The sequence below is a fragment of the Dama dama genome, chromosome 25 (assembly GCF_033118175.1).
Source record: "Dama dama isolate Ldn47 chromosome 25, ASM3311817v1, whole genome shotgun sequence".
Classification (NCBI taxonomy): domain Eukaryota; kingdom Metazoa; phylum Chordata; class Mammalia; order Artiodactyla; family Cervidae; genus Dama; species Dama dama.
This window is the reverse complement of record NC_083705.1, coordinates 18,760,207-18,776,213: the sequence shown is the minus strand read 5'-3', so window position 1 is coordinate 18,776,213 and position 16,007 is coordinate 18,760,207. Positions and strand designations below refer to the sequence as shown.

General features: G+C 38.2%; 1 protein-coding gene across 1 annotated transcript; it reads left to right on the top strand.

Moving 5' to 3' along the window:
* Positions 1-5,511: 5,511 nt before the first annotated feature.
* KGD4 (alpha-ketoglutarate dehydrogenase subunit 4) lies at positions 5,512-13,664 on the top strand. The gene is made up of 4 exons (XM_061129624.1): positions 5,512-5,627; positions 11,618-11,681; positions 12,549-12,736; positions 13,374-13,664. Exons 1-4 carry the CDS (start codon positions 5,586-5,588, stop codon positions 13,389-13,391), a joined length of 312 nt encoding a protein of 103 aa, XP_060985607.1. The 5' UTR covers positions 5,512-5,585; the 3' UTR covers positions 13,392-13,664.
* The last annotated feature ends 2,343 nt before the right edge of the window (positions 13,665-16,007 follow it).

Sequence of the window (16,007 nt, the reverse complement as noted above, 5' to 3'; positions counted from 1 at the left end):
TTACTAGCTTTGGCCATATCTGAAGAGGGCATCAGAGATTATGCCCATCTGAACAGTTTTCTCAACTGGGGACACAAATATCATTTTACATCCCAAACAATCACAGTCTTTTAAAATCCAGGCTAGTGGTATCTTTGCTAATACATTTTTTCTCAAAAAATGGTGGGAGTGGTGGGAGTGATGGTTGTTTTGGTTGGCTATTTCCTCATATCAAACTGATTTACCAGCTGCCTGGATTTATAAATAAAGTTTTATTGGAACAAAGCCACACCCACAGGTTTACATATTATCTATGGCTGCCTTTCTACAATAGCATACGTTGGTTCCCTGCTTATGATGGTACAACTTAGGATTTTTCAACTCTATGATGGTGTAAAAGCTATATGCATTCGGTAGAGACCATACTTCAAACTGATCTTTTCCTGGGCTAACAATACTCTCTCATGATCTATAGTAATGCTGGGCAGTAGCAGCAAGCCACATCTGTCAGCCACACAGTCACAGAGGCAAACACCCATATACTTAAAACCATTCTGTTTTTCACTTTCAGTACAGTAGCAAGTTACATGACATATGCAATACTTTATTATATTATAAAATAGGCTGTGTTAGCTGATTTTGCAGAACTGTAGGTTAATGTAAATGTTCTGAGCACATTTAAGATTAGGTATATTAAAGGCACTTTGACTTAGGATATTTTCAACTTAGGACGAGTTTATTGGGATGTAATCCCATCATAAGGAAGATGTGTAGTTGAACTGAACTGAGTACCTGCAACAGATTATATCCTCCTTCCCACCCCTCCACCCCCCACAAGTTCTTCTTAACATTCATTGTCAAAAAAAAGCAATTGCCCTGTAGAAAGTTCTCTTCTGACTGCTTCCTAGTAGCTTACATAGCTTGTTTCACCTGTTTTCCGGCAAACCAGAAGTTAGATCTAAGTGCTTTATTAAATGTAGTTTCAGATTTTTTTAAATAAAAAAATCCACAAGTTGTTCTGGGCACTTTGTACTGCATCACATCAGGAATCTGTCATGCATACCGAGTTCTGCCTCACAGGAAAGTACAGCCAATGTCAAGAACAAGGTACACGGGACAAGAAAGGAGTCAAATGCTCGGTAAGATAAGGATATTAAGAAGACACAATAGATGAGGTAGAATTGGATGCTATGCTCCACAGGTCCATGAAAACAGCCAAACAATAGCATTCGGGGTATAGACTGATGACTAAAGAAAAACGTACAGTGTAACAGCTGAGAGTTGGGTTTTAGTCAGTGTCTTATTGAGCACTAATAGACAGCCTCTCAGATAGCTCTGAGGAAATGCTCTGAAGAGGTAGGGAGGAAGAGGCCAGTATATGTGAGATTTTGGCTACAAAGTATGTGCAATGCAGCATATATCTTAGTAGAAGTTTACTTTTAGTTAAGGGGAATAGATACATCAGTTAATGATATTTTAGTGCTTTTCTAAGTATGGGAGGATGCAAGAATCCAGATTCATAAAACATTTCCTAAAGTATATCTAAGGGCCATTTTTGTTTGCCTGTTCTCCCAAAGCACTGAATGCTCCTGTTCTTTGTCCTGAATTCTTACACAGTGTCCTAGAGGTTAGCAATCAATGACTTGACCCTTGTAGAACTGGAGGGTAGACAACACTCATTGTTTTATTAATACAAGACAAAACTCATGGGACCTGGGCCTTCCTGGTGGCTTAGTGTGTAAGAATCCGCCTGCCAATGCAGGGGACACTGGGTCCACCCCTGATCGGAGAAGATTCCACATGCCACAGAGCAACTGAGCCCGTGCACCGCACCTCTTGAAGCCTGCATGCTCTGGAGCCCACGAGCCACAACTAACGAGCTTCTGTGCCACAATTACCAAAGCCCAAGTGCCCAGAGCCCGCCAGCGGCAGCTACTGAAACCTATGCACCTAGAGCCCGTGCCCTGCAGCAAGAGAAACCACCACACCGAGAAGCCCGTGCACCAGAGCTAGAGAGCAGCCCTCCTCTGGCCACGAGTAGAGTAAGGAAGCCTGCACGCAGCAAGGAAGACAAGTGCAGCCAAAAATAAATAAAGCAGTGTATACATGTCCAAGAAAAAAGGAATGGAATGGAATCAGTAATCAGATGGTAGGATGACAGGAGGGTGATTAAAATTGAGCAGGAAAATAAGATAGAATTTGGGAATTGAGGCAGTTTGCTGTATCAGGTTCAGCTCCTTTCATTATTTCCATCCTAGAGAGAACTAATCAAGAAGGGACCTGGATGAGAATTCTGTGGAGTATGAATGCCAACACTTATAAAAAAAAATCCAAGTAGAAAAAAGTCAGAGCATTTTCCTGGTACTCCTCCCCAAACAAAATTCATACCAATATGACCAGTAACTTATACTGCATTTCACATTTTCTAATCTTATCATCAGGTATTCTGGGGAAACTTCTTGGAATTAGAGGACTTGGAAAGTTTACATTTTAGTAAAATCTAAGCCATGGGAATTCTTTGTCCATTTTCTTCATTTCTTTCTTAAATATAATCATAAAGGAAAATGAAAAATATTACTAGAAAAGTAGCAAAAAGTCTACCTGTGTCTCTCAAATAACCTTAGAATGAGAATCTAGCACTGTAGATTTTCACACAGAAAGTTGCTGTTTCCCTAAATGTAAATAAAGTATCTGTGTACTAGAAATCTAAGCTGCTATTGCTTTTGAGCTTTCTTCCCCGCCAGCTTTACTGAAGATATGGGTGGCAGACTCTTTGTGACCTCATGGACTGTGGCCTGCCAGGCTCCTCTGACCAAGTGGTTCTCCAGGCAAGAATACTGGAGTGGGTTGCCATTTGTCACTGACAAATAAAATGCAAATATTTAAAGTTTACAATGTGATGACTTGATGTATGTGTACACTGTTGAAGGATTCCCACAATCTAGTTAACATATCCAGCACCTCACATATTTACTTTTCCTTTTCTTGGTGAGAACACTTAAGTTCTATTCTCTTAGTAAATTTCAACCGTACAATGCAATGTCATCAACTATAGTCACCATTTTTTTTAATAGGAGTTTTATTTTTTTTTTCAATTAATTTAACTGGAGAAGAATTATAACATTGTGATGGTTTTTTCCATACATCAACATGAATCAGCCACAGGTATACATGTGTGCTCCCTCCTGAACCTCCCTCCCACCTCCCTTCCCACCTGATCCCTCTGGGTTATCAAAACCCAGAGGCTTTGGGTGCCCTGCTTCACGAATTGAACTTGCACCAGTCATTTATTTCATGCCTGGTTATATGCATGTTTCAATGCTATTCTCAAATCATCCCACCCTCTCCTTCTCCCACTGAATCTGAAAGTCTGTTCTTTACATCCGTGTCTCCTTTGCTGCCCTGCATGTAGGGTCATCAGTACTGTCTTTCTAAATTTCACATATATGCATTAATATACAGTATTCGTCTTTCTCTTCCTGACTTACTTCACTCTGTATAGTAGACTCCAGGCTAGACACCATTTTTGAACTTTAAGAACACATTAGTTTTTCTGGTTTCAGCAATGGTGACTTTAAAAAAATTTTAAGATACTTTATTTTTTAAAGCAGTTTTAGGTTCACAGCAAAATGGAGAAGAAAGTTCAGAGAGTTCCCATATACCTACTGCTCGGACACCCACCATTATACTGATACCATCATACAGAACAGTTTCGCTGTCCTAAAAATTCCCTGTGCTCTGCCTATTTGTCCCTCCCTCCCCTCAACCCCTGACCACCACTGTTATTTTTATTGTTTTCATAGCTTTGCCTTTTCCAGAATGTCATATAATTGGAGTCATTCAGTATGTAGTTGTTTGTTTGTTTGTTTGTTTTTGAGTACCATCTTTTACTCCCACTGTTGATGAAAATTCAATGAACTACAGGGGAAGGAATTTTATACAAACCAAACTGAAGATTATAATCCAGGAAGCAGATTCTCAGAAAGCTCTGAGGACTGTTCTGCCTGTTAGAAGTCAAAGGCATAGTCATTTTTGAGACAAAGGACTGTGTATCTAAATGACAAACCGATACTTCACATAAAGTCCACAAGGCATACTTAGTCCAGGTAAGCAGCAACAAATTGAGGGACAAGTCACTGTGACCCCTTACAGAGCTTAAGAACCCTATTGTTTGAAGAAGTTACATTGCCAGCCTCAGAAGACAGAAAGAAAGGGATCTTTATGGTTGAGCAGGTGCTTCCAACTTTGAGGAGCTCTGGTTAATGTGTAATGGAGATGCACACTGCACATTAGGGAGGGAGGAGGCCCAAAGGGAACCACAGAGAGAATTTTGTTTAATTTTTCTTGTCCTGCCTTAAACTAAAATCTAAATGATATACATCAGTGCCTCTTTCCCTACAGCCTCCCCAGATCATATTGTCCAAACTATGGCTGTTGGCCAACTTGATGGATTAAAAATAGTGTTTCAGTGTAGTTTAAATTTTTCTTAGAATAAGGGAGGTTGAATGTCTTTTAATATTTTTAAGGGAAATTTGTTTTTCTTTTTTTTTAATTTGCCAGTTCATGTGGTTTGTCCACCTAACCACTTTATCAGTCTGATTTTAGAATATGCTATGTGCTGCTAAAACAAGCTTTGAAAGCTTTAAAAACAAAAAAAAGATTCCTGGTCTCCTCCAGACATTCTGAATCAGAAGAGCCCATATTTAGGTTAAATAACTCTCCTAGATTTAAAAAACATTGACTTAGATCATCAAAACAAATTTGTTGCTCTAAATATTTACAATAATGTAAGGTGTTACATTACCTACAAAGTGGCTGCAACATATTGTACTGTGTATTAAATTTTTAACATTGTAAACACTAATATTTACCATAGAATTTAACATTAATACAACTTGGGGGAATGATGGATGGCTCATGTTTCAAAAAAAAAAAACTAGAACTGAGTTTTCTCAAACTCGGAAGCAGGCAACAGTTTAATATCAGGAGTAATGGTAGAGAAAGGAATAAGAAAACCAAAATCACAAGGAATCAGAAAACCAAATCAAGCAATGTTAATAAGCAACGGGAATGAACACATTGTAAAACTACTTCAGTAAAAAAAAAAAAAAATTAACAAATTTCTAAAAAGCAAGGAATATGAGACCCATAGAACCTACAGAGTCAGAATTGGCCACCACTCTTTCTGAGTTTGCTTCTTACTCCCAAATTTTAACAAGATTGTTTATTTTAGGTAGCCAAAAGAATTTATATTACTTATTTGGTTTCATATTACATTTTGGACTACGCTGAAATTAAAAACTGTCTATCCGGAGAAGAATTCGTCCTAGGTCACTCATAGGCTGATGAACAAAATAAATCCATCATCACAAATCTTCACCTGCAAAACGAAAACAACGGGAAACACGTGGGTCAGCTCCCCGTCGGGAAGAGAGGCGGGGCGGTGTCAGGCACAAGGGGGTGGGGCTAGCTCCACAGTGGAGGAGGGTCCCGAGCGCCCGCTCCTCCTCCGTGACGTCACAGGCAGGGCCCGCCCCCAGCCGCGCGGGACGCCTGTTATAACCGCGGCTCGCCAGCGCCCCGGAAGCTGCCCCTTCTCGGGGGTCATGATGGGCAGCAAGATGGCGTCTGCCAGCAGGGTCGTTCAGGTAAGGAGACACGGTCGCCTTTCTGTGCCGTGGACGGCAGGGAAGGTGCTGACTGTAGCACCCGCGCTGGGGAGGAAAGGCGGTGGTGGAGGCTACGCGGTGACCGCGGCCCTGTGTAGGGCCAGCAGCTGCTTCCCCGGGTGTATGTGAGAATTGGACCTTGGGCTTGTTGGGACGGGCGTGAAGCCTGGGACGGAGCTGACGATTCGAGCCAGGCCCAGGGAGTGCATCTCCGCAGGTATGCACTTAGCTGTTGCAAAGTCCCTGGACTGCCCTCCACCGAGACCTCTTAGAGATCCTCTTAGCAGGCTGCAGGCTTGGCTGCCCTGGCAATATCCTGGCCAATCAGCGAGCGGTGTTGTCTAGGTTTGTCGCGAATCAGCCAATCGGAAGGAAGGCGGTAGAGAAGTGAAAGGAAGCGACCCTTCGCTCTGACCCAGTGTCCCTTCAAGGTCTTGGGAATGGCCAGAGAACTGGCCCCGCGGGCTGCGTCCTCGCCGGATACGCTCCTCCACCAACCAGAGTCTGGTTATAGGCCTGATGGGGGAGATTGGAAAAAATATATATTTAAGTTTTTCTATAATGTTTTTTTCCTAGCTTAGATTGGCGCTAGAGGGACTTTATCAATCCACTCATCAGCTACTAACTCCTGACAGCTTTTGTTTTTGCTTCTCCAACTGTGGTCTTTAGCTTAAGTAGGAAAATTAAACTTGGTCTATAAAGGGCGATAACCTCCACTTTTGTGGTTGTTTTACTCGAGTTTTTTTCCAACTCAAATTGCATTATTTTACAATTAACTTTTAATTTTGATATGAGAAGTGCATTTCCCTTTTCACAAGTACATCTCTTGAAAGACTTTTTCTTAAGTTATTTCGCTCTGAAATATAATCTTAGATCCCAGTCTTTGCTCCCATTGCAACAAATGATCCTCACTTATACATTCAGTGGGTTATTATTAAGCCTTAATTAAAGATTTTGTGAGGATAGGCAAACACCCAACAAAGGACCAGTATCCTTAATAGATAATTATATGTATCAATAATATATAGCCCAATTTTTTAAATGGGTAAAAAAAAACTTGATAATGCACAAAGCAAGATATTTGAATGAGCACTAAGCCAGTGAAAAGATGTTCAACATCATTACTTGCCAGGAAAATGCAAATTAAAACTAGGAAACCACCAAAATTATTAAAAAGACTGACACTGACAAGTGGTTATGAGAACACGAAGCACCTGAAACTCTCATCCATTGCTGGTGGGAATATAAAAAGGTACAGCCACTTTGGAAAACTGTTTTTTGGGCCTTTACTACTAGTTAGACATACCTACCCTATGTCCCAGCAGTCTTACTCATAGGTTTATACCTGGGAGAAATGAGTGCATATACCTATTTAAAAAACAAGATAAAAATGTTCATAGTTGCTTTATTCATAATAACACCTAAACCAGAAAATATCCAAATATCCATTAGCAATATAAAGTGTGGTAGACTTGTTAAAATGGAACAGCACACAGCAATAATAAAGAACTATTAAAAAATAAATAAATAAAGAACTATTAATACATGCAACAAAAAAGATGCTGTGAGATACAGAATAAGGAATGGCCTGTTTACTTCTAACAGAGCTGCAAAGACTTATATTCACATTCATAAAACAAAGCAGTACGTGCTGACAACATGTTAACGTTAGCAAAATGTGTTGGGTACTTCTGTGCCAGGCCTATACTCAGGGCTGGGACCACAGGGCCAATAGGACGATACAGGGTGCCTCCACAGAGCTTAGAGCTTGTTGGTCAGTATCTTGAAGAGAGAGTAGTATTTCAGCAGACTGGCACAAACTGATAGGAATTCACAAAGCATGGTATCGCCATTAAGTAGAGGAATTTGGCTGGACGCAGGGTATTTAAAAATAATTTTAGAAGAGTAAGTTATAAATGCCTGCTGAATGTCAAGCAATATATATTTGATTTGTTTGAGATGATGCAGTAGTAGAGAGGAGATAATCATGTAGGAAATCATTTAACTGTATAAGACACAGGGGGAGAAGGTAGGTAGTTGGGTTAAATCAGGGTTTGAGATTTACAGCAAGGCAGTTGAGAGTGCTAAGAGGTTGCTCAGTGGACTGTGGGTGGGCTAGAGGAGAAAGGAAGTAAAGTCAAGATGGAACCACTTGACTGGGAGAAAAGGGAGAGATCAAGGAAACGAAGGGCTGCCTGAAACTGATAGTGGGAAATAACAAAGAAGAGAGTAAAAGGCTGTAGTTGAGTTTGGATTTTAGGTTAAGATTTTAGGGATGGTACAGCTCTGAACTCAGTAAAGAATTAAGAGTAAAAGAAAAGAACCTTTCAGGAATAGACACTAAACTGGAAAGAACACAAAGGTCAATGGGCAATTTAGAAGTTTTCCTAAAGGAAATAGTAGAGGAAAGGAGAAAAAGGATTAAAAAAACAAAACACAGATAACGATTGAGGCCTGCGCAGGTCCCAACCTGTCCGTGGTTTGGAGTTGCTATCTGCCTCATAAAGCAAAGTAAGTAGAGGGGTGGTCTTCTGAGAAGGCAAGAGTTGTCTTCTCCTCTGAAAAAGCCCCTAACATAGTCGACTTTGGCATCTTCCAAGAATCGTAGGGCAGGGATTGAGGCAGCATGAGGCTGGGTTTTCAGTTGAGGGAGAAAGAGAAGACAGTAGTTCACTTTTAACTTAGCCTGGGCTTCATGAATCATAGAAGTGGATTCCTTTATAAGATAAGTTTCCCCCCAAAATCAAAGATAATGAAAAAAGATTAAAGGGATTCAGAGAATGTCATAGAAGTAGATAAAGACAAGATGATGCAACTTTTGTATAATAAGTCTCTGAAAAAGTGAAAGTAGAGTTGACCAAGTCTCAATACCTATAATTTAATAGAACTTTCCTGATACAAAAAGAGACTTAAAGTTATACCTTGTAGTTGAGATATTTGACCTAGTATGTTGACTAATGGGTATATTCTAGTAAAATCATTGACTTTTTTTTTTTATTTTTTTTATTTTTTTTTCTTTGTTTTTGACTTTTTTTTTTTAAATCATTGACTTTTAAAGAAAAGAATTATTTGGTGATCCAAGCAATAAGACCAAGTACTTACTAAGTTATCAAAGTTTTCAACAATAATACTTCTTAAAGGAAAACATGTGGATAGTATATTTAAGGTAGTTAAGGAAAGAAAATGTAAACCTAAGCTTTGTCTAGCTGCACTGACCTTCAAGTATAAAGGCCACAAACTCTTCTAAACCTTTAGTAACTCAGGGAGTACTGTGCCCCAAAGCTCTTTCTACTAGCTCTCCCAGGGAATGAACATCAGACTACTAAGGAATACTTAGTTGTACTTGTAGCTGTTTTAACACAGGAACTGGATATAATCACTGAGTGTATTTAACTGTAGAATTAAGGCTAGGTAATGCAGATAAGGGAGAAAGACTTGTTGGTAATATTTGCTCTGACAGTATCTATCTAATAAGACTTTTTAAATGAAGGAATAAGAGGAAGAGTATGCAGAAAGTAGAATAAACTTGTAATTGCTTCTGGTTATTAACTGAGCCCTGGTGGCTCAGAGGTTAAAGCGCCTGCCTGAAACGCAGTAGATCCGGGTTCGATCCCTGGGCCAGGAAGATCCCCTGGAGAAGGAAGTGGCAGCCCACTCCAGTACTCTTGCCTGGAAAATCCCATGGATGGAGGAGCCTGGTAGGCTACAGTCCATGGGGTTGCAAAGAGTCGGACACGACTGAGCAACTTCATTCATTCATTCATTCATTAACTGGTAGTAAAAGATGGGGAGGGGTGGCAGAGAAGAGATTACCATAATTACTTTCATTCTTTCTAGTGATAGTGAACCAATAGATAGTATCTCAGAAACAGGCAATTAAGAGTACTATCTAAAGGTAACAGCATAACATAAACATTATACAAAAGTACAGATCTAAATACCAAAAAACCAACAACCAACCAACCAACCCCACAAATGAAAGCAAAGAAAAAGATCATAGGACAAAGAATGTTAAATAATGATACGACAGAAAATATACCAAATTTATGAGTTACAAATGTAAGTGGTCTCACTCCCCTTTTAAAAGTGTTCTCAGGTTGACCAACAAATGAATATTTAATGTTATATATTATAGAAGAGGCACAGCTGAAACAAAGAGATTTCGAAAGGTACAAATAAAAGGATAGCCAACTGATCTATAAGGGCATATTACTATGCTTTTAAGTGTACAAAAACTATATTGAGCTGGATTCTTCCTCTCTGGTATATGTACACATGTTTAAGTGTGTGTATACATATTCACATGCCTGTACAGTTAACCCTGACTGACGAGTGGTCTGTTCACTCATTTGTCTAATGTTTGCTGAGCATGTACTGGGTACTGGGTACTGCTGCAGAAGTACTTCATTTTCCATCTCTGCCCTTCCGGGAGCTTTGCTGTCCTGTAATCACTGGCTCATTTATCTGTCCTCTACACAGTATCCTTAAGATGTTCAGGTTGCTGTGGAAACAGGAGTCCTTTTTAAATCGGATTTAGGGATGGGGAATCTTCTTAAGAGAAGAGTGACAGTTGAGCTGTTTTACAAGATTGTCAGGTAAAAGCAAAGACATGGAAGTAGGGTGGAACCAGGCAGAGGTTTCCTGGCAGAGCACATGAGCTCTCAGTTGAAGGAGGGTGGAAATGGTATGATGAGTTAGGGAAATAAAAAGTACTTCAGAGTACCTGGAGTGAGTGATACCATGGTGGGGAATGAGACTGGAGAGGTAGGGAGAGGCCAGATCCTGATGGACCTGTAGGTGCCAAATGCCAGTTTGAAGTTTATCCGGAAAAACATCAGCCTGGAAGATGGATAGAACACTCTTTGAAGAAGCCTGGCTATGAAAAGAAACAGTTACTAGACAGAGTGAGAAGTTATTTTTAGGGTTCTGTTTTATTAGTCTCAGCATTTTATATATATTCAGATGATTTCATACTGAAAGTTCTGCTTAAGTTCCTCTGTAGCATTATCTGGAATTTTAGTGATAAAAAATTAATACTCTTCAAATATCTTATTAAAAAGTTATCTAAATACATGTATTCCTATGGGTGTAGGAAAAAGAATAAAGTCAAGAGTTATCAGATGTTTAAATCTATTTTATGTGTGTTTTGAGCTTATAGATGATGTTTTTTTCTTTGTGCTTTTCTGTGTTTTTACCAGTTTTTTATACACAGAACATGTGTTACTTTTGTTGTCAGAAAAAGTTTGATTACCTAATTTTCAGTATGCTTTTTATCCTATTCTAAACAACTAACTATTAAAACAGTACAGAAACAATAGTCAGTACAAGTCAAGGAAACTTCCAGTTCTTACCAGTCAGCAGTGAGTTAGAAGTCATGCAACGTGAAATCCGTGTCACCTTATAGGGTTGCTTTGAGGTCAGTTGGCAGTACAGTACAATGTTTTGTGATGTGTAAAGCACAAATTTATTATGAATATCAAATAAGATAAACGATAGCTCGTAGCCTGGCTGTCCCTGTTGGGGAAGGCACAGTTATTCCTTTCTCTGTGGCTGCCCTGGGTCTTCGTTGCAGCGCAGGCTTTCTCTAGTTGCAGCGAGCAGGGCTCCTCTTCCTTATGGTCGTGGGCTTCTCATTGCGGCGGCGTCTCTGTTGTGGACCTTAGGCTCTAGGCACATGGGCTTCAGTCGTTGCAGCTGATGGGCTCTGCGTCGTGTGGAAATTGTCTGGACCAGAGAGCGAGCTGTGTCCCCTGCATTGGCAGGTGGATTCTCATCCATTGTGCCACCAGGGAAATGCAAGAGTAAAATTTAACAGTAATTTTTTTAATAGAAAATTTAAAGTTGCTGTCAACTACTAAGTTATTTTAACAAAGGTATCTGCTTGTGGGATTCAGTAGATTATTTCTTATGTAGTTAATGAGGTTCTCTTAGTACTTCATTTCTTTCTCATGTTTTTTTTTTTCTTTTAGGTAGTCAAGCCACATACTCCATTAATAAGGTTCCCTGACAGAAGAGACAATCCTAAACCAAATGGTAAGCTGCAGTTTATTTAGACTAAAAAAATATGTACAATCAGATCTATACATGAATATTTTATTATAGACTTTCATTTTAAAATCAGGTTGACAATTGTAGCATAGGTCACAGTGGTATGTTAGGTTTTTAATGATACTGAGTTAATATATGGGAATTTTTGTTCTACCTTTTCTTCTGTCCTTCATAAGAATCTCCCATGTTTATATATGCAGAGATTATGATGAATAACCACCATTCCTATATCTTTCTCCCAGCTAACCTTCTCTTTTTCATTCACTCATATATCTGTTCATTCAATCAGTAAATATTTCTTGGATTGCCTTAGAACTTAGTAGTCATTACCCATTAAAGTAATTGAAGATTCTGAACAAGTTCTGTTTTTCTTTTACTTGTCTGTCACTGTCTTTATTATAAGATACTCAACCTTTAATTCAGGGAGAATTTTAACAGATTTTATATGGATATTTTTAACTTACTGTAACTCTTGAAGAATATAGGTGACAAACAAGTCTGGAAAAAAACAAATCTCATTTCCATCTACCAGCTTTTTTATTCTCCATTGTATGATACTACCTGTAATCTCTACCATAGGGCAAAACTTAAGTAATGTCAGTTATCCACATGGATTGAACTCCACTATCTAAAAATTTCATTATTTTATGCACTTACTCAATTTAGTAGTTCACTCACTTAAAACTACCTCATTTGCTTTAAAACAAACTTATGAAACTATATAGCTACCCAACCAAGTTACTCTATAAGACTTACCTCTTGGAATTAAGAGTAACTTGATTATTCAATAATAAAATAGTATTTTAAGACCCTGAACAATCCTTCTAAGTTGTTGGTTTTTTTAAATTTCAGTATCAGAAGTTCTACGATCAGCAGGACTACCATCTCATACTTCCTCAATTTCGCAGCATTCTAAGGGAAGTAAATCGCCAGACTGGCTGATGCATCAGGGTCCACCAGACACTGCAGAGATAATAAAAACTTTACCTCAGAAATACAGAAGGAAACTTGTGTCTCAAGAAGAAATTGAATTTATCCAAGTATGTTATTGCTCTTTATCACAATGCTGTTGAAGACACCTTAACATTATTAGCTTTGGAGTTTCAGATGCTGATTTACATGTTCTTCCAATTGTCTTGTCAAGGTGTGTCCATACCTAAGACAGGGATGGTCAGGTAGGCCAGGACTATGAGAAATAAATGATGTTTGAGCCCTCAATAAATGTGCTTGAAAGAATAATTTTATTTAAATATTTAGTTATTTTAAATTCTTTATTTGGCTGCATCTGTTTGGTTTTTTTGTTATTGTTTTAATTGTAGGCATTCTGGATCTTTGATCATTGAGGCATGTGAGCTCTTTAGTTCCAGCATGCAAACTCTTAAATTGTGGCATGTGGGATCTAGTTCCTGACCAGGGTCCTCATTAATTTTTTTATAGTGTAAAGGACCAAGAAATTTGAGGACCATTGACCTAGGTCAAACTTGAGTCCCTTTCAGATCTGAAATTCTTTATAATATTGATATGAGATATGAGAGCCCAAAAGCTATGAAAAACCTGAAATTTGTTTTAAAACCTAAAGATCATTGCTTTAAACTGTCTCAGATTTGTATAGTTCCCATGAAAAATTTCTTTGTAAATGAAACACCTAATCTTATTGCTTTATTTCTTCCTTTTCAGCGTGGAGGTCCGGAATAATCACTGACAATGATGCTGCAATGAGAAGAGACAATGAGACTCTTCTTTTAGAAGAGTCTTTCTAAAAAAGGACTTCCAGAATGACAAATGAAAAATTGTATATTAAACAACTTTAATAAATATTCTGTAAAAAGAAAAAAAAAGATGAAGTATAAAAAATTTAGATGGACACTTATATCTCCTAATTTATGTATCTTGGTCAGCTTCTCTAGAAGCTTACCTGATTGTTTATATACTTTATACCTTAATTAAAGTATACATTTTAAAATGTTAGCCTATTAATTTACTTTTGATTATCAAGCATAACAGTGTTGAACTATTGAAAGCACACAATGTCTAGTGAACCATCAAAGGCTTCCAGTAATTTCACTTTTCTTTCAGTTTCCGTTTAAACAATATATTTGGCAGAATTGCAGCTTTCTGGAAGTAATTTTCCTAAACTTGAATGAGGATCCATGAAATAATAACTCCATTATTTGTTCTTACTTCTCACTATTTTTGCATTCACAAAGTTACTGGAGCATAACTGGCTTATTAACAAGCATATCCTACTCTAAATGATAAAAATATACCCATGGTAAAACAGTTGACGTTGTGGTATTAAGACTAGGGAGTTAACACATAATATTATATGTAACCTGTATTCAGAAAATGCCAGAGTATAAAATGGAAAATGAGATCAAAATGAATATAGCATAGAAATAACATTTGACCAGAAATTGTAATTTATTATGTTTTCAGGGGGGTTAAGAAAGTCTTGTTCTTTGGCTTATCTCTTTGTTTTGATTGTGATCATGTATACAAATCCTGATAATCATAAACTTTCTCAAATTTAATTGTCTGAAAGTCTCATAAAATCAACCTATTTACCTTAAGGCAATTAATAGAATTTTGATAGGGTCTTCCTGTACCAAGGGTATATATAATCGTGAAAGTAAAGCCTCACGAAGTGAAATAAATTCTCTTCCATACCTTTAATGATTTCTAGAATATGTTTTAAAGAAGTCATCCCTAGTAGGGTAATTCATGAGTAATAGAGTAGAATTGTTGAGTAAATTTTTGTGTTTGCCCAGTTACATATGGATTAATCTTTATACTTATTTTGTTTTTTCTGCTGTTTCAGAGTTGATCTGCTTTTTGTGTAAATTCTGTATTGTGGCCTATTATAAATGTTGCCCAACTCAAATGTAAGATAGCAATTTGGTGCTAGCAATAAGCTACTCTGGTAATGCATGAGAAATACATGACTCAGGATTTCTTTTTTATTATTTAAAAAAATGTATTGGAAAAATTTCTTAAAAACCAGTACTATTCTCTTTTTTCTCCTTAGCTTTCTTATTTCAGTCAAAAGAAGCTCATGGCAAGTTTTTTCTTCTTTCAGAAACAGAGTAGGTTCAAGAGATGAAGACTGGCTCAAATAATACTGTGGGCCAGCAGTTAGAAACCCCCATACTGGAACTGAGGGCCACCTTTACTGCAGCTGCTGCCATGAAAGTTCCAATGAAAAAATATATCACTTTTATATAATTCATGACTAGAGGCACGACAAAAGAATGTTAGTGGGAAGTGCTGTCATAGGATGAGCTCCCAAAGAGGATAGTGTCCCAGAAGGAATTTGGGTTTAGCGTTAATAGCTTGTATATTCATTTAGGAGTTAAACACTTAAGTATCCGTAACCATTAGCGAATTGCTTAGTTTGTCCAACTTCCAGTTTTTTTTCCAGTACTTTACAGTTTGGTAAGCAGGATCAAATTAGAGTATTGACTGTTGCTGTCGTTGTTCAGTCCCTTAGTTATGTCTGACTCTGTGACCTCATGAAATGTAGCATGCCAGGCTCCTCTGTCCTCCACCATCTCCCAGAGTTTGCTCAAGTTCATGTCCATTGAGTTGGTGATGCTAACACCTTCTGTTACCCCTTTCTCCTTTCGCCTTCAATCTTTCCCAGCATCACAGTCTTTTCCAATGAGTTGGTTCTTCACATGAGGTGGCCATAGTATTGGAGCTTCAGCTTCAGCAGCAGTCCTTCCAATGGATATTCAGGGTTGATTTTCTTTTGGATTGACTTGTTTGATCTCCTTGCTGTCCAAGGAACACAGGTCTTCTCGAGCATCACAATTCAAAAGCATCAATTCTTCAGTGCTTATCCTTCTTTATGGTCCAACTCTCACATCCATATATGACTACTGGAAAAACCACAGCTTTGACTATACAGACCTTTGTTGGCAGAGTGATGTCTCTGCTTTTTAATACTCTGTCTAGGTGTGTCATAACTTTTCTTCCAATGAGCAAGCATCTTTTAATTTCATGGCTGCAGTCACCATTCCCAGTGATTTTGGAGTCCAAGAAAATAAAATCTGTCACTGCTTCTACTTTTCCCCCTTTTATTTGCCATGAAGTGATGGGACCAGATGCCATCATCTTTGTTTTTTGAATGTTGAGTTTTAAGCCAGCTTTTTCACTCTCCTCTTTCACTTTCATCAAGAGGCTCTTTAGTTCTTCTTTGCTTCCGGCCATAAGGGTGGTGTCATCTGCATATCTGAGGTTATTGATATTTCTTGATTCCAGCTTGTGCTTCATCCAGTCCAGCGTTTTGCATGATGTACTCTGCATGTAAGT